The sequence below is a fragment of the Bacillus rossius genome, chromosome 17 (genome assembly GCF_032445375.1).
Source record: "Bacillus rossius redtenbacheri isolate Brsri chromosome 17, Brsri_v3, whole genome shotgun sequence".
NCBI classification, from domain to species: Eukaryota; Metazoa; Arthropoda; class Insecta; order Phasmatodea; family Bacillidae; genus Bacillus; species Bacillus rossius.
The window spans coordinates 39,567,987-39,592,488 of NC_086344.1; the positions used below are offsets into that span (position 1 = coordinate 39,567,987).

At 37.4% G+C, this 24,502-nt stretch overlaps 1 protein-coding gene across 1 annotated transcript; it reads left to right on the forward strand.

Moving 5' to 3' along the window:
• Positions 1–522: 522 nt before the first annotated feature.
• LOC134540945 (solute carrier family 35 member C2) lies at positions 523–21,022 on the forward strand. Its single transcript, XM_063384031.1, has 8 exons — positions 523–1,024; positions 2,088–2,272; positions 4,805–5,019; positions 6,829–6,901; positions 8,050–8,168; positions 8,348–8,481; positions 10,194–10,369; positions 12,423–21,022. The coding sequence occupies exons 2-8, from the start codon at positions 2,108–2,110 to the stop codon at positions 12,717–12,719; spliced, it is 1,179 nt and encodes a 392-aa protein (XP_063240101.1). The 5' UTR covers positions 523–1,024; positions 2,088–2,107; the 3' UTR covers positions 12,720–21,022.
• The last annotated feature ends 3,480 nt before the right edge of the window (positions 21,023–24,502 follow it).

A 24,502-nucleotide genomic window follows, 5' to 3' on the forward strand; every position in this document is an offset into this window, starting at 1 on the left:
ATATAGAAAAAATATGTTCTTTCTATAACACGATTTCCCTTATTTGTTAAAAGAACATTAATGGATTTTGATTGAGATTAGGAAAGACTACAGATAATGCATTAGCCATCAGAAGTAAATCCATTTATTTATATTTGTATCAGCTGTTTTAACCTACTCTTATACGACTGCGGTTAATTAAGCTAATCGTAAGAAAATTAAATCAAAATACCTATGGTTAGTATTTTTTTATATAAGAAGTTCAAAAATAGTTTTTATCAATGCGAATGTAATTATATAAGTTGAAAGTTTTCTCCAATTTATCCTCTAATAAAGATATGGGTATTATATTTGTTAATAAAAAAGCCGCCATATTGGTACGTGTAGTACATTGAAGTCCCCTTATAATTTTGATTCTACTCCACCCTCCTTTTAGAATTGAACCTTATGCCAACCTGAAAGTTAAAACACTGTAGCATCGTCTGTGTTTCGTGATTGGGTGAATTTCTTCCAGGTGGGTGTCCACTGTTACATCACCAATCACAGTTGTCCAGTGCGGAAGCAAACGCGTGTTGAGTGGCTATGGGCAGACAAGGCAACGACTTCTATCGCAAACGGCCACCATTCATATGGTTTGGGTATACCTTGTTGCAGTCTAGTAGGCCTTTAGATTTTTTTTTTTCGGGAAAAAGTTCCTGTCTCTACGCGGCATCAGCATTGGTTTCGATTGGTGGCAACTGTTGGTGACCCTGAAGACTTGAAGAAATGGCGTCTGCATGTTTACTATCAAACGTCATATTCGGGTCTTTGTGAAAGCTCCATATGTTTTTAGTATTTTATGAATGTTGATTTAGACTTTCATAAATTCTTTTAATCACTAACCTAATTTTATCTTTGTTTCAGTTTCTCTATCTTACTTCCTTTGTTATTTTAGCATCTTTAAAGGGCTGGGGTCATGTGTAAATAGATTACATTGTGAGATTACCGGGCTGTTTTTGATAAGGGACTGAGGCGTGGTTGCCTTGTTCTTGAACATGTTTTTATGGTAAGTTTTTGCAATTTTTTGTAAATCTATTTTTTTTTTTTTTTCGAAATCAGCGACTCTTAAAATTAAATTTTTATTTTACATTTCTTGCACTTCAATATTTATTGAGTATCTGGAAGAATTTTTTTTAGCAACTGTACAGATATATGCTAATCACCTGATACTCACTATACAATGAGGGTAGAATCAGAAATATTCTCCGACTTGTGGGTTTCAACTTTGAATCACTGTCATTCCTAAGTCTCCCAAAAAAACAGATCATTACTATGTATCAATGAATATATTTGATATGAATGCAGTTAATGGATTTGTAGTATCAAAAGCTGGCTCTTATGGACAGAAAATAAATTAATGAAAGAGTTTGTAAAGTTTAGGATATAAATCAGATATTTTGCAGTGTATGGAGAATTGTAAATATTCCAAGAACATGTACATTTTTCTAGACATAACTTTATCAACTTTTTGGTTTGACAGTTGAATATTTGCCGTCATATTTGAGAAAATTTGGTAAGTGTTTGGCTAGCCTAGTTCTTTGGTAAATAACATTAATTTGATTAATTAAATTTAGGTAACAGAATAAATTTGTTTGGATTTACATATATAATAGAAACAAACTAAGAGGTAAGTACAAACACAGATATGTATACGTGTACTTGAAACCGTATATACATGGTCCATGACTGTGCGTGCCGTTGCAGGGTGTCCATGTTCTGGAAAGTCAGGGAAGTTGAAATTGGTCAGGCAAAGTCAGGGAATTTACTTTGCAGCAAGAAAAAAATTTATATGGAAATTCCTCAGTGATAGAGTAATTTTAGGTGTAAATGTCATGCTCCGGTATGCCGTCACCCAGACTATGAAACACATTATTTTTCCAGATGGTCTTTAAGTGTAGAGTCACACGCACTGTAAACTGGTGTAATCAAGGTTCTGTTTGAACTAGTGCAGATCTAGGGATGGTGGAGACTGAATCGTCTTTATTTTATTTTTTCGGAAAACTTCAAATTATTTTAAAAACCTTGCCAGGGGAACTCCCTTGCATGTTCGCGTGGCACCGTGCGTGCAGGTGAGCGGGCCACGGGAGTCATGTCGAAGCTGGTCCTGAACGGCGACCCCGACGCGCGGGAGACGGGCCGCGCCAAGCCGTGCAGCGCCCCCTGCGTGAGGTTCGTGCTGCGCAGCGTGGCGCTCATCCTGCTGTACTTCTCGCTGTCCGTCGGCCTCACCTTCTACCAGCGGCTCTTCCTCAAGGTGCGTGCGCTCCGTCGGCTCGCGTTGGCAACGTCGGTAGGGAACATGTAAGGTCATCAGTGGCGTAGCCAGGATTTGTGTAGGGGGGTGTTAAGAAGCATGCCCCCCCCCCCCCCCCGTATTAAAGCGGGGGGTCCGGGGTCCTCCCCCAGGAAAATTTGGATTTTAAGGTGTAAAATAGTGCTATTTTAGCAGTTTTCGGTACTTAAATTTAAATATTGTAATGGTAAATTTTTTTATTAATTTTTAATATGAAATTTGTTTGAGTGATGAACAAGAAATTTAAATAAACATTTGTAGCTAAGGGGGGGGGGGGGTGTTTGAACCCCTAACCCCCCCCCCCTCCCGGCTACGCCCCTGCAAGTCATACATATGTATGAACATGCATTGCTTTTTTCATAAATTTAAAAAAAAAAAAATCAATATTATTACTTCCGTAAAACACGTACAGTAGGTAGCACATGTCTAGTAAAATTACTGTGTAATCCACTTAATAAAACTCTATAACACTGGCTGACTGAAAGACATGGCACAGCTTAAACCGTTGGGTCTGGAAAGCGTGAAATTTTGCATAGGAGTTCCTCGTATAACGTAGGTAAGCACTAACGAGAGCGTGTTGAAAATTCATACCCTAAGGGAGTGAAAGTTCGTTTGGGATCTTGTCATTTTTGCAGTTAGAAATTTATGGAATTTGTTATTTAGGCTCCTGTTTATAAATAAAAGTCAGTTGCATTAGCATTTTTGGTGATTCATCAGGAATGAGGATCAAATACTTTCCCATCAGGCAAACTGCTAGTGTATTTTCACAATAATGGTAAGATTAAGTAGGTATATTCATAACTTTTGAAATAACGTGTAATAGGCACTGTATCATAAGATGTAAAGTCAACTGAACAACAGTTCTGTTTCTCTATTTCCTACCACATGGAGTTCCTCTTCCGTGCACCGTTCACGTTCTCACGGCCGTGCTTGGCGACGCAACATTGTCTGTGCGACGCGTCAGCATCCGCGATCATCCTGCAACCAAGTTTTCTTTTCATCAGCAAATGTCATGCACGTATTTAAAATTGTGTGTAGCTCTCTGTTTTAAATTTAGATTTCTACTCCCAAATTTTTAATATACCTAGCAACTTACATCATAAATAAATAATAATAAATTATGGGTCCAATGCTGTCGCTGTAACTAGGTAACTGAAAATTTGGTTTTTATTTTGTGATAGAAGGTTTAAGATCCTTACTAATATTATAAATGCGAATGTGAGTTTGTTTGTATGTTTGTATGTTTTTTACTCAATCACGCAAAAACGGTTAAATGGATTTGAATGAAATTTGGCCTACAGCTAGCTCCTAACCTGGATTAACACATGAGTGTCATTTCTCTATGTCTGCCATATTATCATACACATAGTAAGGTCTGGCAAATTAATATTCTTCTCCTTGGTGAGACGCGTCCGCTTAGTGGCAGCAGACAAGGCTTTGTGCATGCCCAGTACGGTTTGCAAATTTCAGGCCACGTGAATATATTATTTTAATTGATTAATTAATTAAATTTATTTAATTTGTTATTCACAGTTTGTATCTCACCTTTAAACTAAAAATGTGTGTTTTATTGTCTTCCTTTGAACTTTTAAAGTAAATATAATTATTGATAATAGTAAATGGTTGTGGTATAAAATTCAGATAAACTGCTCGGGTTAGATGTATTCCAGAGATAATTCTGGACAGTAGAGGCTTATCTGTAAGAATTGAACCAACAGAATTATTTTTTGTGCGTTAACTATTGAACATTGTTATTTTCTCGAAGTACATTTGTGATGTTGCAAATGGTTTTCTACCTCTTGATAGTAATAAAGGTGATGAAGAAAAGGGTCTTTAAAAACTCCTTAGTTTTTGATTGCTCAAGAGGGTACGAACTATGGAGTCACCTGTTGTGTGTGGTTGAAATGAGTTTGGATATTATTTGTTTTTTAGTTCAAAGTATTTTATTTGTTTTACGAGATTATTGGATGAGACAGGAAGAAATGTTTCATTGGACAAGGGAAACAGGAAAAACTCAGGGATATTTTCTAGAGGCGGTAACCCTGACACTTTCAAGCCAGCCTTTGTTTAGGAAAGAAATTGTTGTGTGGACCTCCACAAGTTGTTTTATGACTTAATGGTTCATTGACATTTTTAAAGAAGAAAGAACTGTTTATAATGACATCACAAATGTATGTCCGAAGGATCATGTTGACAGACAGCCTGACTTCACGTTTTTACCTTCCCATCGCCATATTCGCCCGGGGCCTCGCGGAAGTGTTTGCTCGACCCCGTGTGTGTGACGGCGGTCAGTAAGTAAGAACGGAGTCTCCGTCCATCCCATGTAAAAGAAGTCATTTGAAACTTGTTTTCCCGATGCAGCCGATGTTTTCGGGCGTCAGACCAACACGGCGCGGACCGTTACCGGGGGGGGGAAACAGTGGCTTCGCGGCCGTGCAGGCGGGGCAGAGCAGGTGCCCCGGGAGCGGTGGCGCCGACACGCTCGCGTTGCAGGACTTCCACTTCCCGCTGTCGGTGGTGCTGGTGCACCTGGTGCTGAAGCTGCTGCTGGCGTGGCTGTACCGCGTGGCGTGGGCCTGCTACTCGGGCCAGAGCCGCGTGGCCCTCTCCTGGGACAACTTCCTGGCCCGGCTGGGCCCCGCGGGCGTCGCCAGCGGCCTGGACGTCGCCTTCTCCAACTGGGGGCTGGAGCTCAACCAGATATCCCTGTGAGCGCATACTGCGTTGCTTCTCTCCCAGGGGTGCCCACAAGGGGGGGGGGGGGGTGGTTAAAAGACGAGAAAAATGTATATATTATTTACATAATTATAGCTTCTAATGTGAAAATACGTTTTCCGGTGCTTTGATAATCAAAAGGGATCTTGTAAATCAAATCGGCGACCCCGCACTTTCCTCATCAAAAGCAGTTATCTGTTGGTTCAGGATGGAAGTGTTACCTGATATGACCAAAATTATTATTAGAAAATCAGTTTAAATTAATGCAAAATGTGATAAAATATAATACTAAAAAAGGAATAATATTATAAAATAATTGAGTAAATCATTGATAAAATGGCATAAAAAATTTCGGGGGGGGGGGGGGGGGGGGGCCGTCGGTTCAAACTAGCAATGGCCTACGTATGATTTTTCTAACCGAAAGTCAATGAATGAGTATGAATTGAGGTTGTGCTGTTCTAATCAAGGGTGAATATAATTATTTTTTTTTTTGCTGAGTAGAGGAAAAGATTATTTAACCTTCAACTTATTTTGCTTACAGGCTGTGGTTTGTACACTTCACAATAATAACAATAAATAATATATACAGCCAAATGAACAAATTCCAACAACCTAGATAAATATGATTATCTCCTTGGCCTTCAAAAGGTATGAAAAGTCATGTGCTACCTTTCAAAAGTAGTAATTATTATCAGGCTTGAAGTAAATATAAACAAATATATTTTTTATAAATAGTAATGCTTTACTTTCATTTCTATATTAAATATAACCACGTCTTGTCCATAAACATTTAATGTCATATGAATACGTATATCGTCGCTTAGCTAACAATAGTGCCTAATTAACATTTCAGTAACTGTATATGAGGGTCAAAAAACTGCTCTTTTTCAAATAAGTATAGTATGTATGTAATTAATGTAATGCTATTTTATTTTAAAACAACATTTAAAATACTTTTATTTTTCTTTTGCTATAAAGCAAGGGTAATTAACTACACTCCTACACTGCAAGCATGGGACCTACTGCAGTTAGTAATTCTGCTTTGTGTATTTAAGCTGTTCCATTTCTGTGCTCTGGTGCTGCTATCTCTAGGATTTTTGCCGTAAAAAAATAGTATCAGTGAATGCAAAAGTCAGCTAGAATGTGTTGGAACCAAAAAGTCAATTTCGTTAGAAATGTGAGTTAAGGCGGTATCGTTTGCCAAGCGACGATGTGAGATTTGTGTCAAGTATTATTTGTTTGTATGGTCTGCCCTTGTTTTTTCAATGCCTTTATGTATGTACTTCTGTATTTGTCTTGTGCCTTGTGCCTTTGTCTGTTGTAGTCCCTGCAGGTATGTAGCGCCTGTCCGAGAGTGGTGCCTACACATCATGTTGTTAGTTGCCCGACTGTTCATGGGCATTTTACAAACATTCAAGAAATAGAATTTTAAAAAAAATATAAAAAATAGAATGGGGTCTGGAGTGATTATAAGGAAACCAGATATATTATACTATGAATAGTATTTCGCAACAAATAAATAATATGTCAGCCCTGTGTCATTTAATATGAAACCTTGATTTCAGTGCATCTTGGATATTCAAAAAAAGATTTTATAAGTAAACTATAAGTGAGATCAAACAATGATTTAAGTGATATGTCAGCCCTGTGCTATTTAATGTGAAACCTTGAATTTACTACAGCTTAATATTTTTATGTCAGATTTTCTAGTGCACAACAAAATATTATAAACGAACTTTGTAACGAATCACCTCTAATGCCAATAACTTGGAACATTTTTTTTTTATGTTTGTTTGTTCCAGGTACACCATGACAAAATCCACGTCTGTGATCTTCATTCTTGGATTCTCCATTCTCTTCAAGCTAGAGAAAAAGGTAGTATCTTCAGGACTTTCGCCTCTATCAAATCATATTGAGTGATTTTTAAAAATTGACACAATGCATAAGTAGTTAATGATCAAAACTCTGAATATTAAATGCACAACTTTGTAGAAATAATCTATGAACCAAGTTGATAAGAAAGAAAAAAATAGGGTATGTCTCGTTTGATCACGGACATGTCATTTACTCATGTTATGTTAACAATAATGGTGAATACTTAAAATACATGATTCTTTACAATTATTTTTTTTTTGCTCAGGGACTAATAAAAAAACTTAAGTTGTATTCTGAAGTACAGTTTCAATTTTCAATCAATGCTTATTTGTGGAAATAAGTGGCCTTTAAAAATAATATTATTGTTTTAAATGATAAAATTTGATCTTTTCTTTTTATCAATTCCTAAACTGTATTACGATTAAGTTAATGACTTCAAAATTTTGAATTTAAAGATGAGCTAGATATGGATATTCAGTTAAACCTCAGTAGAAACCTTGATATTACAAAACTTTCATCAATAGAAAGTGTTTTCTGTGCATAGGTTTTACATATAAGTTATAGTGATAATTAATACAAAAGTATGGTTATTGTGTGATGTAAAGTTAGTTTTGTTCCAAGGGTTAACAATGACATGTAATAAAGAATGGTTGATACAAATATCTCAGAATAATGTAAAGAAACAATGTGAAGTTTCATCTGAAATAATACTGATGCCATAGTTTTTGGTTCATTTTAAGTTGGGGAAAAATCTGAGAAATTTTATTTTTCCAAAAAAATATGGTAGTGAGTTTTCTTGTATGTAGAAGTTTCTAAAACTTTGCTTTATTCTTATGTCTTGAATCCTTTTAAGTATGTTACAGTAGAAAATATTCTTTTGAGCGACAGGTGTAGCCTTCCTGAGATTGTATTTTACAATCCCCGAAAAAATATTTGGTGCAGTATAAAAATGTGTGCATTTAGATTTAGAAATTATATAAAAATTTTGATTGAATTCTGTAACAAACCTTAGTATTAAAAGGTGACCATATTATGGTCCCATGAATATTGAACTGCATGGCCATAAAACGTGGTGTCCACGCGCGGCGTGGAACCTGCGATGTGTGCGATGGTGTTGCTCGTGACGCCTCGACGCCCGCCTGTTGCAGTCGTGGTCCCTGGTGCTGATTGTCCTGATGATCGCCGCGGGGCTGTTCCTGTTCACGTACAAGGCCACGCAGTTCGACACCGTGGGGTTCATCCTGGTCCTGATGGCGTCGCTCATGAGGTACGTCGAGCCGTGCCGGGCACTCTCACGCGCGTGTCTGTCCGCCGTGCCGAGCAGGGCTGAGCACTCTCACGCGCGTGTATTTTTAAATTGTTGTAAAATTAATTTTTATTGATGTGTTCTAGTTTTATATGGATATGTCTTATTTGTTGATGTACTCGACGGTGTGCGTGTCGCAGCGGCGTGCGGTGGACCCTGGCCCAGCTCGTCATGCAGAAGTCGAAGCTGGGACTGCACAACCCCCTCGACATGATCTTCTTCGTGCAGCCGTGGATGATCGTGGGCGTGCTGCCCTTCGCCGTGGCGTTCGAAGGTTGGTAGCTCGTGTCGGCAGGGAGGCCCGGGCTGCAGACGTTTATTTTTCTAAACTTTTACCTGCTGGATCTAGAGATGAGGTTTTATGGTTTTATTTCCAGACCAATTTTGTTTTAAAAACGGGAGATTTCGGTGTTATTGGTATTTATTTTTTATGAACTCTGGTTATTAAAAAAGATAACGTATTACTGAACAAATGTGACACCTAAATGTTCCATGGTACTAATTTCTCCCAAACAGTGCTGTTTTACATGATGTTTTTTTAATAAGCATGTCTAACTATTCAGAACGAATATAGTATTTTTGTGTTTGAAAAATGTACTAACATCGTAATGTAATGTCAGTTGCAAGATCAAAACAAAGTAAACTTTTTAAATTTTTTTTTCTTCATTAAATGTGGTACAAACTTCATGCTAAATAGATTACTTAAATTGTGTTTGATATTTAAAAGATTATGTTTTCGTCATTAGACTATGTTTTGATTAATAATGCTGATTTGTTTCATGATTTTAATTACATTTCTGTGTTATATGGTGTATTTATATGCTTTCTAGTGTTATTGCGGTTTTATCATCATTTCACCACAAAATATTTTCCCTAGCCATGACTTAAGGCCTAACAAACTTTTCAATAAAATTTTAACTTGTTAAAAATATTTTTTTCATATAAAGTTGAACTGTATGGTTCCATTAGCATGGTTGCATTGCTGAGTCCAAACACTGGTATGACATGTTGAAGAGCGAGAGACTGTCCGTGCTGGATGAAGTCTCCAGCGACGCTGCAACATGATCGTCTGTGATCAAGGCTGCTCGAACATACGCTCAATCTGCTGTGTCGAGAGAAAAAAAACAATTTGACTATTTGCTAAAATATGACACATCTAACACACAACACAAATTTTCAAACTTTTTAAAAAAAAAAAAATTTACAGTGAGTTTTTGTTTGGTGTTCTCGACTCGGAAGTTACGAGTTATTGGCACGTTAGTGGTACGTTACTGTCCGTCTTTACATCGTCACTGAAGATGGAAAACTCTCTTATGTGAAAAATGTTTGGTTTCTGGAGGTTGAGAAGACAGTATCCAAAATATATCTTTTTGCATTAAAGATTCAAAATTTTGCGTTAGTTGGCAGTCTTCCAATTTTTTAGTTACTGTATCTGGTGCATGTACGTACAATTGTCCATAAAATAATGTCCCAGTTATCAATTTCAATAGTATCAACCGTGAGCGTTGTAGAGGTTTTGGTTCAACCAAAGAGTAACTCAAACAGTCTTAGATAAGCGCATGCACGAGTAGGCCTACTGCTTTGTTGTTTTCTCGCTTGCAGCGCCACCTGCACAAAGTGTGGTGGGGGAACCAGTGGAGGAGGGGACGGCAGGGGAGGTAGAAATGAAGCAGCACACTTGCACACTTGCATACTGGCATACTTGCATACTTGGACACTCGCACACTGGCATACTTGCATACTTGGACACTCGCACACTGGCATACTTGCATACTTGGACACTCGCACACTGGCATACTTGCATACTTGGACACTCGCACACTGGCATACTTGCATACTTAGACACTCGCACACTGGCACACTTGCACACTCGCACACTTGCATGTATACATGTTTGTCTGACGTGCGACCTGGGCCAGAGAAGTGTCGGAAGTGCCGGAAGTGCGACGCGCTCGTCTGAGCTGCGTGCCCGCCGGGTGGTCGCAGGGCGCAGCGTGGTGGACAACCTGTTCCTGTACCGCGCGGAGAGCTCGTCGCTGGCCGCGCACATCGTGCTGACGACGGTGGGCGGGGCGCTGCTGGCCTTCGCCATGGAGGTGTCGGAGTTCCTGGTGGTGGGGCAGACCTCCAGCCTCACGCTGTCCATCGCCTGCGTCTTCAAGGTGCTGCCTTCAAGCCTGCCGTCGTCACTTTCAATACTTATGATGTTGCCGTTTGTCGATTTTTGAATGAACGTAAAATAGTGTCTATTGGCAATATTATTACAAGCTTTTATTCAACTTCACATGTTTGTTTGTTATTCTGTTTAACTCTAATCTTGCAAGTTGAATTCAAACCACTTCCGCTTGAACCAGAGAGCTGAAATTTTACATGCTTGTTCAGGTTTTTGATACATAAAGATTATGCCATTTATAATTTTGGCCGCCACGCCATCTTGAAAATCAGTTATTATTATCCAAACAAATCTGGAAAAAATTTACTTCATTATATTTTGATGAAATTTTAAATATAAAAACACATAGAGTCCTAGTTTAAAACATAGTTTATTGCTAGAGACCCGTGAATTTCGCGGATTCATTTCGTGTTATGCTAAAATTCAAATAATTATACCTTAGTGCTGCTTCTGTCATTGGTTCTCTGTTAATCTGGAGGACTGAGGGCCAATTAGAGACCCTCCCTCATAGAAATGTCGAATCACAGGCCACCCAGTCGAGACGACTCACAAGTCAGCAGCCAATGAACAGTTGGCATTTGCCCGAGTGTGTAGAGGATATTGGAGTCTTTCCTGGAGGTCATTGAACCTGCGAAATTCACGGTTCTCTATTTATTGCACACTTAACGTGTCTAATATTTGTAAAAAGTGAACTCGGCAGTTGGAGCCTTCGTCTCAGGGATCAGAGCCTTGCCCAAACAGTTCCAAAGTTCTCCGAATTTTACCTATGGCTCGTGGGGACATAACCATATTGCAAGAATTTATATATATTTTATGGTCATATTGTATTTTAATAAATAACGCTATTTTACTTCCTAGTACATTTTAAAAAGCTTCATTTTCTAAAAACTTTTTTTTTTAATTAAAATTTATTGCAGTTATAGTCATTCTGAAAGAAATAAAAATTCCATGCTAAAAAAACTATTATTATCTCAGAAGAATCTATTTGTCGTAGTTGGTCACTATTATGTGTTTCGCTTAAACACAACCAAAATTTGTAATATTAATATATATTTATATAAACACATGTTGACAAAAACTAATAAAACAAAAATGGCATCTTTCAGTTACAGTTCCATAGAAGTAAAAATTGAATATTGTAAGATGATGATCTTGAACAAATACAGGAAAATTAATTTCCAAAATTCCACTCTATATTCTCTTTTAAGAGATAATTTTTTGAAGTGAAACTTCTTTGAATGTGATGAGAGTAAAATTTCAAGGCTGAATTTTAATGCAACGTTTTCATGAAACATTGTGAATAGTTTCTGATTAGAAAAAAACAGATAATAGGTACTTGGCCAAAGCGATATAAAGAGAGCACTATGCTATATAAGTTGCTGGGCTTGTTTTCATTCTCCTGTTTGGACAATGATTTGTCCCCCACCCAAAAAAAATATATAACCGAGACAGATATATGAACAAAAGAATAAGACAAAATGTGCGCATGCGCTTGTTTCAGAAAATAGTTACAGGTATCCTGTACAGTCAGCTGTGAATGCCAAGAATTTCATATTTGCTGCCAGCGTGCTCACATTCCACCTTATTCAACCAGCAGAGTAGAGAGCGCTGTTGAGACAGTCAGATTTTTGGCATGTTCCAAATTGTATAATTGTTTGAAGAAACAGTAACATGCACCGTTTTTCTTTATGGTGTATTTCATTTTCATTGTTTATTAATCATTCTTTTTTTTTCTCTCTCTCTCTCTTGTTCTCTCTCATTCACTCTCGTTCTCTCTCTTTCTCTCTGTCGTTTTACCCCTTACAATATACTTAATGAGTCGAGGTTTCTTTCTCTATCTCTTTCTCTCTTGTTGTCTCAATCTCTCTCTCTTTCTATCTGTCGTTTTATCCCTTACAATATACTATACTTAACGAGTCGAGGTTTGACTCCCCAAAGATGTTTCAGTTCCATCACTTGTGCAAGCTTGTACGAGCCCTCCTGTGTCTCGAAGCGAGAGCGGCGAGCGTCGACGTGACGGGGCGTGTCCGGGGTGTCGGCAGGAGGCGGTGACGGTGGTGCTGGCCGTGGAGTGGACGGGCGACCGCCTGAGCCCCGTCAACGTGCTGGGCCTGCTGGTGTGCCTGGGAGGCATCCTGGTGCACGCGCGCCAGAAGGTGGTTCACGCGCGGGAGGCGGCGCGGCCCGGCGCGGTGATGCGCGGCTCCGGCTCCGAGCTGAAGGCCCCGCTGCTCAGCGAGGAGGGGGGCCCGCCCTCGGAGCCCAGCGACGCGGACAGCGACGGGGACAGCTCGGCCGTGCTGCTCAGCGTGCTGCAGCACTGGGACAACGTGCGGTAGTCCCTCCCTCCCGACCTCCCGACCTCCCGGCACCACCATCCAAACTGAACAGCGATCTTTTGTTTTTAACACGTTCGTGATAACATAAATTTTTTGGGAAAAATATTTCGAGACTAGCCGACGGTTAAAACACTGCACCAACTGCCCGCCTGCGTTCCGCGATTGGGGATGCTAGAACGCCACGAACCAGTAAGTCGTCACTGCGGAAGCAAAAAACGCAGACGGCCAGCGATCAAATCGAAAGGATCAGCTTGCGTGTCCGGAACCTTGTTGCAGTCAGAAGGGCGGTTCGGATTTCTCCACAAAAATTGCTGCTCCTACCTAAAGGTCGTGTTTTTTTTTTTTTTTTTTTTTTTTACAAATACTTGTTTGTGCTTTCATGCAACCGGAATAATTTTTTTCATTTTTAATGGTTATCATTGTTAAAAAAACAAAATTATGAAGGAGGGATGCTTTTAAATTTTAAGAAAAAAATTTTTGCAGTTAAGTCAATTGTTTGCAGTTTGTCCCATTATCTTACTTCAGCCATTCCGCTGTTCCCTTTGCTCTTGTTTAAATAAAGTCCTTTTGTGCATACATATTTTATTGTACAATCATGTATTTTAAGATAAATGTGAATAGTTACACAATGTGATTTGCAACAGGTTTACTTCTCTTAGATTACAATGAAATATTTGTTATTTCGTTGAGTATTTGCTGGAAAGCTATGTGTTTGTATCCGCGTCAAGTTTGAAGAAATAATCTCAGACTTGGTGGTCTACGTTGCATTCGACATTGATAAAGTTACATTTAATTAATTTAGATGTCTGTAGATGCATTATGTTACCAGGGTTAGTTAGTCTCTGAAACATTTTTCTCATGCAGTTGCAACACTCTCACGAACTCAAAAAGAGTTGCAATAGACAGGAAAGACCAAATTTGTATATTCTCATCTGCGTCGACAATGCGCAGGAGTAGATAGATACACACAAATGTTGCAATTGCTGTACTTAACGTAATAAACCAATTAGTAATTGAATCTGTGGATGGTAAAGTTGTGTTGGTGCGCCTCTAGCAATCAGTATTTTAAAACTGAAGTTGAATGCTTGCATGGAACTTTTTCTACAAACACTTAAAAAAGGAATGATAATGCTGGTTTCCTTTTGGAATTTTTAAATGTGACGATACCAGTATTTTTTGACACTCAATACTTCACCGTTGTTTAAGAAAAGAATTACATGAAATGTAATGTCTCGCAATTGGCAATAGTGATGATAAATTTCACTAGTTATTTTTATTGTGAGTGCAAACTCCCTAAACAAACTGTGACACTAAAATAATTTGCTGAAATTTTTTTTTGTACATGAAAGTGTAGGTATTTGTTGTGTACATTCTCGAAACAATTTCTTTGACGGTAGTTGAATACTGAGGTGTTGGTATCAGTGCTTGCCTGTAGTTGTATATGTGTGTACAAAATGCCACACCACTTGTGACCATGTTATTTTCCAAAACACCAGTTTCGGTGGAAAAGAGTTTTATATTAATATTTGGAATTGTGTTTATGTTGTTTGAATTATGTTTAAATTGCTAATTTATTGTTATGTAAATATAAATGTTTACATGGCTGTTTTAATAGAAGTAGGTCTTTGCGAATCCAGTTTGAATGCAAATATCAAATTTAAGTAGTAAGAGAAGGAAAATTTTTTCATCCAATTTTTTTTTTTGTGACAGTTTAAAAACCTTTAGGGGTGTTCGAAGTTCACTTTTCTAGGGTCGAAGTAGAAGTTCAATTCTGAATCTTCAAACTTCCGAAGTCCAAAGTAAAAGTTATAACTTTTCACAAGAATAATTGTAGTTTTTTCTCAGTCTGATAGCTGTAATTTAATAAAAAAAGTTTTTAAACAAACATCTTTATATTAGTACACAATGGTTAAGTAAAAATGTATGTAACTGGATTATTTTGATTAAAATGTTAAGAGTATTTACAAGAAATCAAACACAAGAGGTTGATATTTCTAACTGGAAGGTGCTGATTATTTACAGTTTAGTTTAAGATGTAGGCATACTTCTGGAGTCATCCCTGGCATATCAGAAATTTCTTACTGAATTTACTACCAGTGAAATATTAAAGAAATGTTTTGAAATCAGTTTTACAAACATTTTTAAGAGTTCTGATAATATATAGAACATTGTGTCTGAATTATTAGGTACCTGATTAAAATAGTGCCTTTTAATATTAAATTATTTTGAAGAATAAACATAACTCGCATGAGAGAGTTTTCAGAACCTTTTTGTAAGTTTTGCAGATAAAAAGTTTTTTTTTATCTTCACTTCTGTCAAAGAATAAATATATTACATTCGCTGGAGTACTTTGAGACGGTTTGCTTGTAGTACTGGCAATAGGATAGCCTTCCTCATGGTCACGCTTGTGGTAACCGATATCACGTCCGTTAATTCTAGTTATTCACATGAACATAATCAGATTAATACTGCGGGAAGTATGGATCAATATTTCACTTATCAGGTGCAAAACTATCAATGCCATGTCTCGTGTACAATGTATGTACATATGACAAAAAAAACTCCTGTCATCCCGTGAGTTTCGATGCTGAACAAATATTGTGTTTGAACTGTTCATTGGTGCAAACAGAAATTCTGTGACATTGTTTACTTGCCAAAAACCAACATCAGCGGCAGAAATATGTACGTTAATACGTCAAAAAAACACATTTTAAAGGATTTAGCATAATGTTTCATTGTGCAAAGAAACAACAAGGGAACAGGAAATAGCAGAGTTGTTAAAGCTAAACCGGTGGATAAACTGTAATCCAATTGTTTTTTTTTTTTTTTCAAAGTTGAAAACAAGCAAACAATAAGCAGTTTGCAACCACTGAAATAAAAAAAAAAACATTTGTAAGAAAAACTAAGTTAGTTTACCTTCAATTTTGTGTTTGATTTGTTGTAAATATTCTAAATAAACTGTTATGAAATACAGTTTTATGGACATTCTGTATTATGAAAATGATGAAAAAAAGGTTTTTGCTTCTTAATGAATTTCACAATGGAGAATATAATTATAAGTATTTGTATTAAAATTTGTAAATATATATATATTTTTTTTATTTGTTGTAACGTGCCCACTGACAGACATGTCTTTTACCGTGGGCATGACACATGGATAATTACAAGGTTGTCACCCGTTGAAGCGGGAAAGCTGCACACGGCCACACATCATCTGAACAAAAGATAGTGCGTGGAGTCGCTCCGTGTGGAAGAAGTGAAACTTCGTAATGTGGAAATGAAAATAGGAATGGGTAGAAATTGATTTTTAGTGAAATCATATTGTATCAAATCAAACTAAAATAAATCATGAAATCATTCAACGATAAAAGCCGCTTACTTAATCAAGCGGACGGGTTCGCCCCAAGGAGAAAATTGACGCGGCGAGACCTCGTGGACATAGAGAAATGACACACACTCACTATTTATGTGTCTATGAAACACACATTCACTCTCTTCTCTGTCTGTTTCTATTCCCCCTCCCCAGGAGCGTTAAACGTTTAACGCAACCTTGTTGGAAGTCGCATTAGAAGTTTCACTTAAAAAAAAAACGGATATTCGCACAGACCTAGCAGATAGCTCATCATCCCGGGGACGCAGTATGGGACGTGCAGAGATGTTAGCGTCCCGAGAGCTCTTATTCACTAGTCCGTGTCACTAGATGCTTAAAGGAGTGCCGTTCAAGCTACAGAATCGAGTGTTCGCAGTTTGCAACTAAAAGGCTAACTATAGTACAAAGTAGACACCTGCGAGTACTCGAAATTCGAGTTTCGAGTCGAGTTTTTTAGTAATACTCGAACTCGAGCTCGTGGCTTTTCAACAACTCGAAATTCGAGCGAGCTTTTCTTGCACTGTAGCTATAAAAAAAAAAGACTCTCATTATATCGGAATAAAAGTCTTACAACACTATTATCCTTTACTTTATAATGTAACATGATCGACCGTTTACATGAACACATCATTTTTACGTACCCGGGATTTACGAATTTCCGTGATTAATTTTTTTTACTTCTTTAATTTTCCGCATAGCATTAATGTATCACTTTCCTGCTTTATGCGGAAGTATTTCCCGCTTTATGCGGAAACATTTCCCGCATTTTACTGTAAAAAGCGTTTAAATTGTCCGGGGTCTCATCATTTACGCCATTAAATGTGTGATATAAAGTCCCGTTTAAAATTTTTATGAAAGTTCCTGCCAGTTATGGCGCACGTAAATATAAATATGAAGAAAAGACAAATGAACAACAACTTACGAAGAAATATGGATGATGTACCATAACTACAGTACAATTCCAATAGTTATCTTAAGATAATTACCATAAAAAGAACAAGATTCTTTGTAGATACCATAACTACTGCAGAAGCATGATAGTTACCACATTTGCACTATAGTTACCGTAATAACCGAGATGTGTATTTACCGTGATGGTAATGTATTTATTTAGGACATATTAAAATTAAAGAACATTATTGAAAAAAAAAAGATGTTAAATCTTGATTTGTACGGTTGGCACATGTTGCTAAGAAATAATGTGATCTGAAAGAATGCAGTACTACTACGAAAAGTGAAAGGGGTACTCGTGGATTTTTAGGTTATGGCAGTCTCTTTCGTTTTTCAGTAATATCGGCCGAAAATTAACAAGAGTATTGGAAGTTGGCAGAAATGCCGATTCAACTAAATATTGGCAAAATCGGCTTCTTCAGTACAGCTCTACATTTGATGATATGAGTAAACATATTTCAGACTACAGGACATTGAAAAAGACTTTAATTTCCATGTAGGTTTATTGTGCGTAAGTTTTTTTTGCATGTGTAAATTGAATTAAGTAAAATGCTTCTATTTTTATTACTTTAAATTGATTAAACTTAATGACAAGTTACAGATATTTGACACTAATTTTGAGGTTAAACAATTTGGTAAATATGTAGAGTAACGGTATATGCGAAAAAAAAAATGCTAAAAATCCGAAAATACTTTTATTCTATGCTCTTTCACTTCCTCTTTTCAAATCAACCGGCGGAGATAAGAAATTCCAAATACTTTAGGAGATATCCAATTTTTTAATTTTGAACATGTAGAGTAGCAGTATTTGCGAAAAAAAAATTCTAAAAATCCGAAATTACTTTTATTATATGCTATTTCACTTCCTCTTTTCATTAAAACCGGCGGAGATAAGAAATTCCAAATACTTTAGGAGATATAGAATTTTTTAATTTTGCAATACAACACCTGTACAACCATTAGACTGACGCCATTTTTGTTAATTTGCCGTGTGTTCGTGAATGCGTAATAAATAAAATTGTCGATTAGGTCAGGTCAGTTACATTATTAATACTTTCAAACTAAGCAGACATAAAAAATAATGTGAATTAATTTCAATGGTTCTTTAGTTTTAAAGTATTTATAATGTAACTGACCTGACCTAACAAACCCGGACAAATGATGAACATTAACAACTCACGTAAAATATTTTTGTTACTTATTACTTGCGCAACAATATCCAAATAAATAAGACTTTAAAATTAGAAACGTTAAAAACCCACCTAAGTTGGAGGCGGGTACATTTCCTTTGCCATTAGAAGGAAATGATGTAGTCGTTCACCTACGTTGCGATACCTCCGACGGAACATTAATAAATAAATAAATAATCACGTATTGGTTCATTTGAATACTGGCCAATCACGGAACTGTCACGTGACAAAATTGTCCAATAAGAAACATAATAGATACTCGTAAACCAGAAACAATGTTGATCGCCGCATGAATACCCAGGTATTGTGATGAAAATTAAAAAATTCAATATTCCTAAAGTATTTGGAATTTCTTATCTCCGCCGGTTGATTTGAAAAGAGGAAGTGAAAGAGCATAGAATAAAAGTATTTTCGGAATTTTAGCATTTTTTTCCCGCTTATACCGCGACTCTACATATTTACCAAGAATTTTACTAAAGCATTCCAGCCACACAGGTTGCCAGCGAGAGACGCTTCTCTTCTGCTGTAAACACCATCTCTAATCGTAGAGCTAATTTAACTCCTGAACGTGCAGAACAAATTATTTTTCTGCATGATAGATTGAAGAACAGAATTTAATACTCTATGACAATCTCTCTCAGAATTTTTGTGCCGAAAAGTGGAAATGTTGAAACAATGTGAATGTACTTTTCAAACAACATGATTTTTGGTGCTCAGTTAGTTGAAGCTCAGTAAGGACTCCAGAAAAATTGACAAGGATGAAATTATTCCAAAGATATGTTACATTTACACAAACATATACGTACTTGTAAACTGTGGTTATGTTAGTTGGATGATATCAGTTACTAATGAACCAATGGAAACAGGTTAGATTCAATGGAAAACATGTTTTTTTTTCCTAGCAGTGCAAATTATAAAAGCACTCTGTAAATAGTTACCCAAAATTAATAAGCCCACTTCATTTTAATACTTTATTCAAACATTATACCTACTAAGTTTAAGGTAAAAATAATTTCCCAAAAGTGTAACTGTATCACAAAAGCTCAAGCTTCGAGAACTTTCAAGTAGGCTCGCTCGAGCTTGGCTCAAAGTAAAATTCTTAGGCTCGCAGACCTTTAATGTAGGTCTATCTATTTAGTAGGCTAACAATGATAATGGTTTCTTTTTTTATTTCCATATTTTTCTCAAAAGTTCTCACATTTTATTACTTCATCACAGTAAATTTATGTGCAATAAACTTAAAAAAAAAACTCGAACTCGACTCGATACTCGCGAGTATTTTAGCAAACTCGCTCGAGCTCGACTTGAAGTGAAAATCTTCTGCTCGCAGACGCCTAGTACAAAGTGTAGCTCGAAATGTGGCACATTTAGGGGAAGAATGTGTATTATTTGTTGTGTAACATCTTTGAATATTTAAAGAGAATGTTTTAATTTAGTGATTTAGAAGTAGCTTTTATCTTCATTACATGTGCAAGTTTTTTTTTTAGATAGTTTTAATATGGTTATGGTAATAATTCAAGTACATGCAACCTGACAGATAGATAACCTCAGGTCTGCATGTTTATAACCATAACACAAGCTGTAGTTTTTCAATGTTTTTCTTTTGTGCCTGAGTTTGTGAATATTTACACCTGCTTTCATATATTATTGTTCCTAGCTTAATTTAATGAAATAATGGTGATAAAAAAAATCATTGTGATATATTTATATGCATTGTAAACAACTTGTGCATTTTCATGTGTTTTTATTCATGACATTCTAAACAAAGGAGAAAATGTCACGTATACGTATACCAGATACACATTCCTGTAGTGAACGTGTTGTGAAATGTTTTAACATCACAATTTTACTACTGTTTGTACTGAATACTGCATTTACGTTCATGGAAATACTAAATGTCGTACCTGTGTCTGTACGAATGCCACACAGAAAGGTTTCAGCATTGTTCAGTTCCAAATAATGGTGGGCATTTACCTAATTAGAAAAATACTTGGTTTGTGAAGTTGATTTTATGGTTTTTCTTTGGTATTGTTTTATGGGTAGAAACATGATTTTACGGTGAATTGCAGTGAAACCAAAGTAACACCGACACCTCATAACAATGAAATGCAAGTTAGCACACCTTACAATACCAAAACCATGAAACCAACTAAAACCGTGAAAAAATAAGCATTTTAACAGAATGTAAATTGCAACACACAAAATAAAATTGTATAAAAAAAATTACTGAATGGATATAAAACAATTTTACTTAAACATATCTCTTGCTAACTTACTTTTACATTTTTGACATATTTTTCAAACTTACCAAAAATACTTGCCCAATAATTTTTCATTTTTGAGTTACTCTGTTCCACACGTTCTTATTGCGAATTATTTTATTGTATAATGCATCATGTATCATTGTGAAAAGGGCAATTGTTTTGTGAAATAAGTTTTAAGAAACATTAGTGTTATGCTTAAATAATACACTATCTTTATGAATTTATAAACACAAATAATAACAATGACACCAAACACCTACCATTTTTTTAAATTGGCCTTACAATAAAACCATAGATGGGAAACAACTTCACGTTCCCACACTACGTAAACTGTTCACACCAGAGCTTGAAGAGCGTAAATAAGCATACCTTGCTGTTCACTACTGTGAAGCTAGTCCCAGGTGTTTTAGCGACGCACATTCAGTATTTCCGTGTACCTGCAGTGTTTTATATTTTAGAAGCTGTGATGTGGCGTATGTACCTGTTGTGTGTTCATCTGAACCAAATAAATATGACGTACTAGTTGCATGCGAGGTGTTGTTTATTGACGTGTGTGTCGTCACCTCTGTGTCGACACTGCCCGGTAGTTCACTCGGCCACTTACACCTCGTTCCATCTCTTGCATGTATTGTAATGTTACTGACGTAAGAGTTTTAACCACTTCAAGGATAATGTGAATATCTCGCTTATCGGTAATTGTTCCGCCTATCCGCCATGTTGGAAAGCGAACAGCCAATCGTGCAGCAGTCTGGTGCTTGTCGGTGGCTGGATGAGAATCGGATGTCACACGTAACACAGAATTGCGCTAAGTTTCAGTGACGAATCTCTCACAGTGGACCTGGCGGGGGGTAAAGTTAGTGGGCGCCACCGTGTCTAGGGGACACGGATCCGGCGGAGGCCGTCCTGAAGGCGTGACGTCGCCTGTGCGGGCGACCTTGCGCTCTGATGGGACTACTAGGACCTGGCCCGCTGTAGCAGTCAAGACCGAGACAAATACTTTAAGAATCTACGAGTCCCAACTCAGTTAAAACACTGTATGCATACTTACCAAGTATGTATGTTTAAAGCTAATTATGGACTACTGGCACGTTGGCATCTAGCAATGTGTTGGTGATGTACACAAGTGCTTGTTTAATTTCCGTGCCGCTCCGCCTGTGTTCAGTCGCACTGACAACGCTGTGATGGTGTGTGTGATACCGGGCGTGTTAAGTTTTATAATCTGTTGTTGCTTGATGACTTGCTATTATTTAAAAACAGCAAAAAAATTCAAATTGTAAGTTGCAATATGCATGAATTTGTTTCATTCACTTAATATTACAATGATTAAATTTGAATGAAAAAGAAATGAGATAAAGTTAAAATTATTTCATACTACACATTCCCAACTTACAAAGTTCCTGCTGTACACACACGAATGAAGCTGTAGTAAAATGTGTGGAAAACATTTTTTTTTTTTTTGCTACTGAATTATCTAGTGTATGAAGAACAAAACTTTTACTCTGCACAGGAAATTAAATCCATTACATGTAGTAATAAAAATTAAAAATTTATATTTCATATTTATTTCCAGGAGCCTGAACATTGTTCATCCTCCCTATCCAATAGTTCGCCCGCCGAATCAGGGCTCCTACGTCATCTGTGGCAGCCAATCAGGTGGCCCGCCAAGCACGGCTACAACCCTGACCACGCGGCAGGTTGTGACAGCGAGTGTGCCCAAAAGATAGTTATTCCTGCCAATATAATAAAAAATTTGAAAACAGAGGGGAAAGTGGTTCTATTCCTCTCTCCCGCCTGGGCGAGGACTACCAGTGGAGTCCGGCTGCGTGCATGGACATCAGCGATAGTCGAAGCTGAACCTTAACGACGCGCTGGTAAGAGTCTAGGCTGCTTGTGAGATTCACTCCCCGAGACGTCAGAGGGGTCTCTGCCTTGTCGCAGCGCCCAGGACCTCGTTGTTAAACCCAGGAGGCACGGCAGTCTTGTTCTGCCCATGTTTAAAAACAGTGGAAGACTGCAGGGCTGAGAACATAATTGTTGATTTAAGTTAAAACAAACTGGCTGGCATCCCTAAATGTGTACAGCATTATTTTATAGCAAACTAATTGGTAATCCACTTAACTTATGACTCCTGGTAGAATGAGAATGAAATGGCTTAGTTATCTGCTCTGGTTTTAGCAAGTGCTGCCATCTATTGAGCGCTAATGGAACTAACAGCCACCTCTTTCTTGATCATAACTCCCTGGTAGAACAGGGGAAAAAATGGCTGAATTAGTGGCTCGGTTTTTAGCAAGTGCTGCCATCTATTGAGCACTATTGCAACTAACAACTACCTCTTCCTTGGTCATAACTCCCTGGTAGAACAGGGGAAAAAATGGCTGAATAAGTGGCTCGGTTTTTAGCAGGTGCTGCCATCTATTGAGCACTATTGCAACTAACAACTACCTCTTCCTTGGTCATAACTCCCTGGTAGAACAGGGGAAAAAATGGCTGAATTAGTGGCTCGGTTTTTAGCAGGTGCTGCCATCTATTGAGCACTATTGGAACTAACAGCCACCTCTTCCTTGGTCATAACTCCCTGGTAGAACAGGGGAAAAAATGGCTGAATTAGTGGCTCGGTTTTTAGCAAGTGCTGCCATCTATTGAGCACTATTGCAACTAACAACTACCTCTTCCTTGGTCATAACTCCCTGGTAGAACAGGGGAAAAAATGGCTGAATTAGTGGCTCGGTTTTTAGCAGGTGCTGCCATCTATTGAGCACTATTGGAACTAACAACCACCTCTTCCTTGGTCATAACTCCCTGGTAGAATGAGGCGAAAATGGCGGACATTCAATTCTGTCTCTCTCTGGCAGAAGCTTCTGTCTCTCTCAGGATAGTGCTGCCATCTATTGAGCACTATTGCAACTAACAGCCACCTCTTACATGCTCATAACTCCCTGGTAGAACAGGGGAAAAAATGGCTGAATTAGTGGCTCGGTTTTTAGCAAGTGCTGCCATCTATTGAGCACAATGTAACTAACATTACCTATTCCTTTATTCAGACTCCCTGGTACAATGAAAATGAAATGGCTGAATGCTTATTTTTTATTGCATGTGCTGGCATTTAATTCTGAGTCTGTTGAAATAATGTTTTCTCTCGCTTGTTTCCGACTCCACACAAGGGCTTTAGACACAATCCTTGGACTCATCGGAAACCAAATGTATTCGGGTCGTTCAGGAGTATCCGTGAAACAATGTATTTGCTATGTAAACGATCAGTCCAGCTCCCAGTTCGACAGCAATTTGGTCTGAATTGAAGATTTCCCCACACATGAGCCGTCTTGGTGACGCTGTTGCTGTTGGATGTATCTTTTTATCATAGAATATGGAAGAAACTGCATGCTCTGTTGCAGTTGCTCTTTTAGTTTGAGAAAGGAAAATAAACACTGAGTATAACAAAATAGTCTGCCACTACACTCAGCTGACGGACAAATGGACAGTTTGGACTGGCGAGACGCTATCCACCGTCCTCGCTCACACACGACAGCTACAACTGTCTCGCAACTTAAATCATTGGCTTAAAGGTTTGGAAGATGTTTCGAAATAAAAGTATTTTTATAATTGCTGGTTCCACGAAGTTCTTTGTTAGTCATGTCATACATGCAATTATTCAGTTTCTGTTATCCCCGTGGATAATTTTCTGGAGTAGGCACTTGTTTAGAAATAATATTAAAACAAAATTCTGCTTAAAATTGTATTTTTGAATTTCTTTCTCAATACTTGATTATGTTGTAAAATAACATATCAAATAGTTTATGAAGTTGGAACAATTGCTTTGGTTAGGTTAGGTACAATTAAAAAGTTCTAAAATCATTTTAATAGTAAGATCTAAAATTCTTCTAATAGTTAGATTTTGTTAGATTCATTTAAAATACTGCAAATTAAAGTGAGTGGTTACACTGAAAATACCAACTGTAAAATGATGTCAAGAATTGGGTACGTTTGTGGCTTTTCAAATATTAAATGATG

What these genes read in the sequence shown, in the direction of transcription:
- LOC134540945 (XM_063384031.1), top strand. Translation starts at nt 2,108, where the DNA reads ATGTCGAAGCTGGTCCTGAACGGCGACCCCGACGCGCGGGAGACGGGC. An exon ending in GAGCTCAACCAGATATCCCT is followed by an intron (nt 5,020 to 6,828) that starts GTGAGCGCATAC and finishes TGTTTGTTCCAG; the next exon opens with GTACACCATGACAAAATCCA. An exon ending in CCATCGCCTGCGTCTTCAAG is followed by an intron (nt 10,370 to 12,422) that starts GTGCTGCCTTCA and finishes GGGTGTCGGCAG; the next exon opens with GAGGCGGTGACGGTGGTGCT.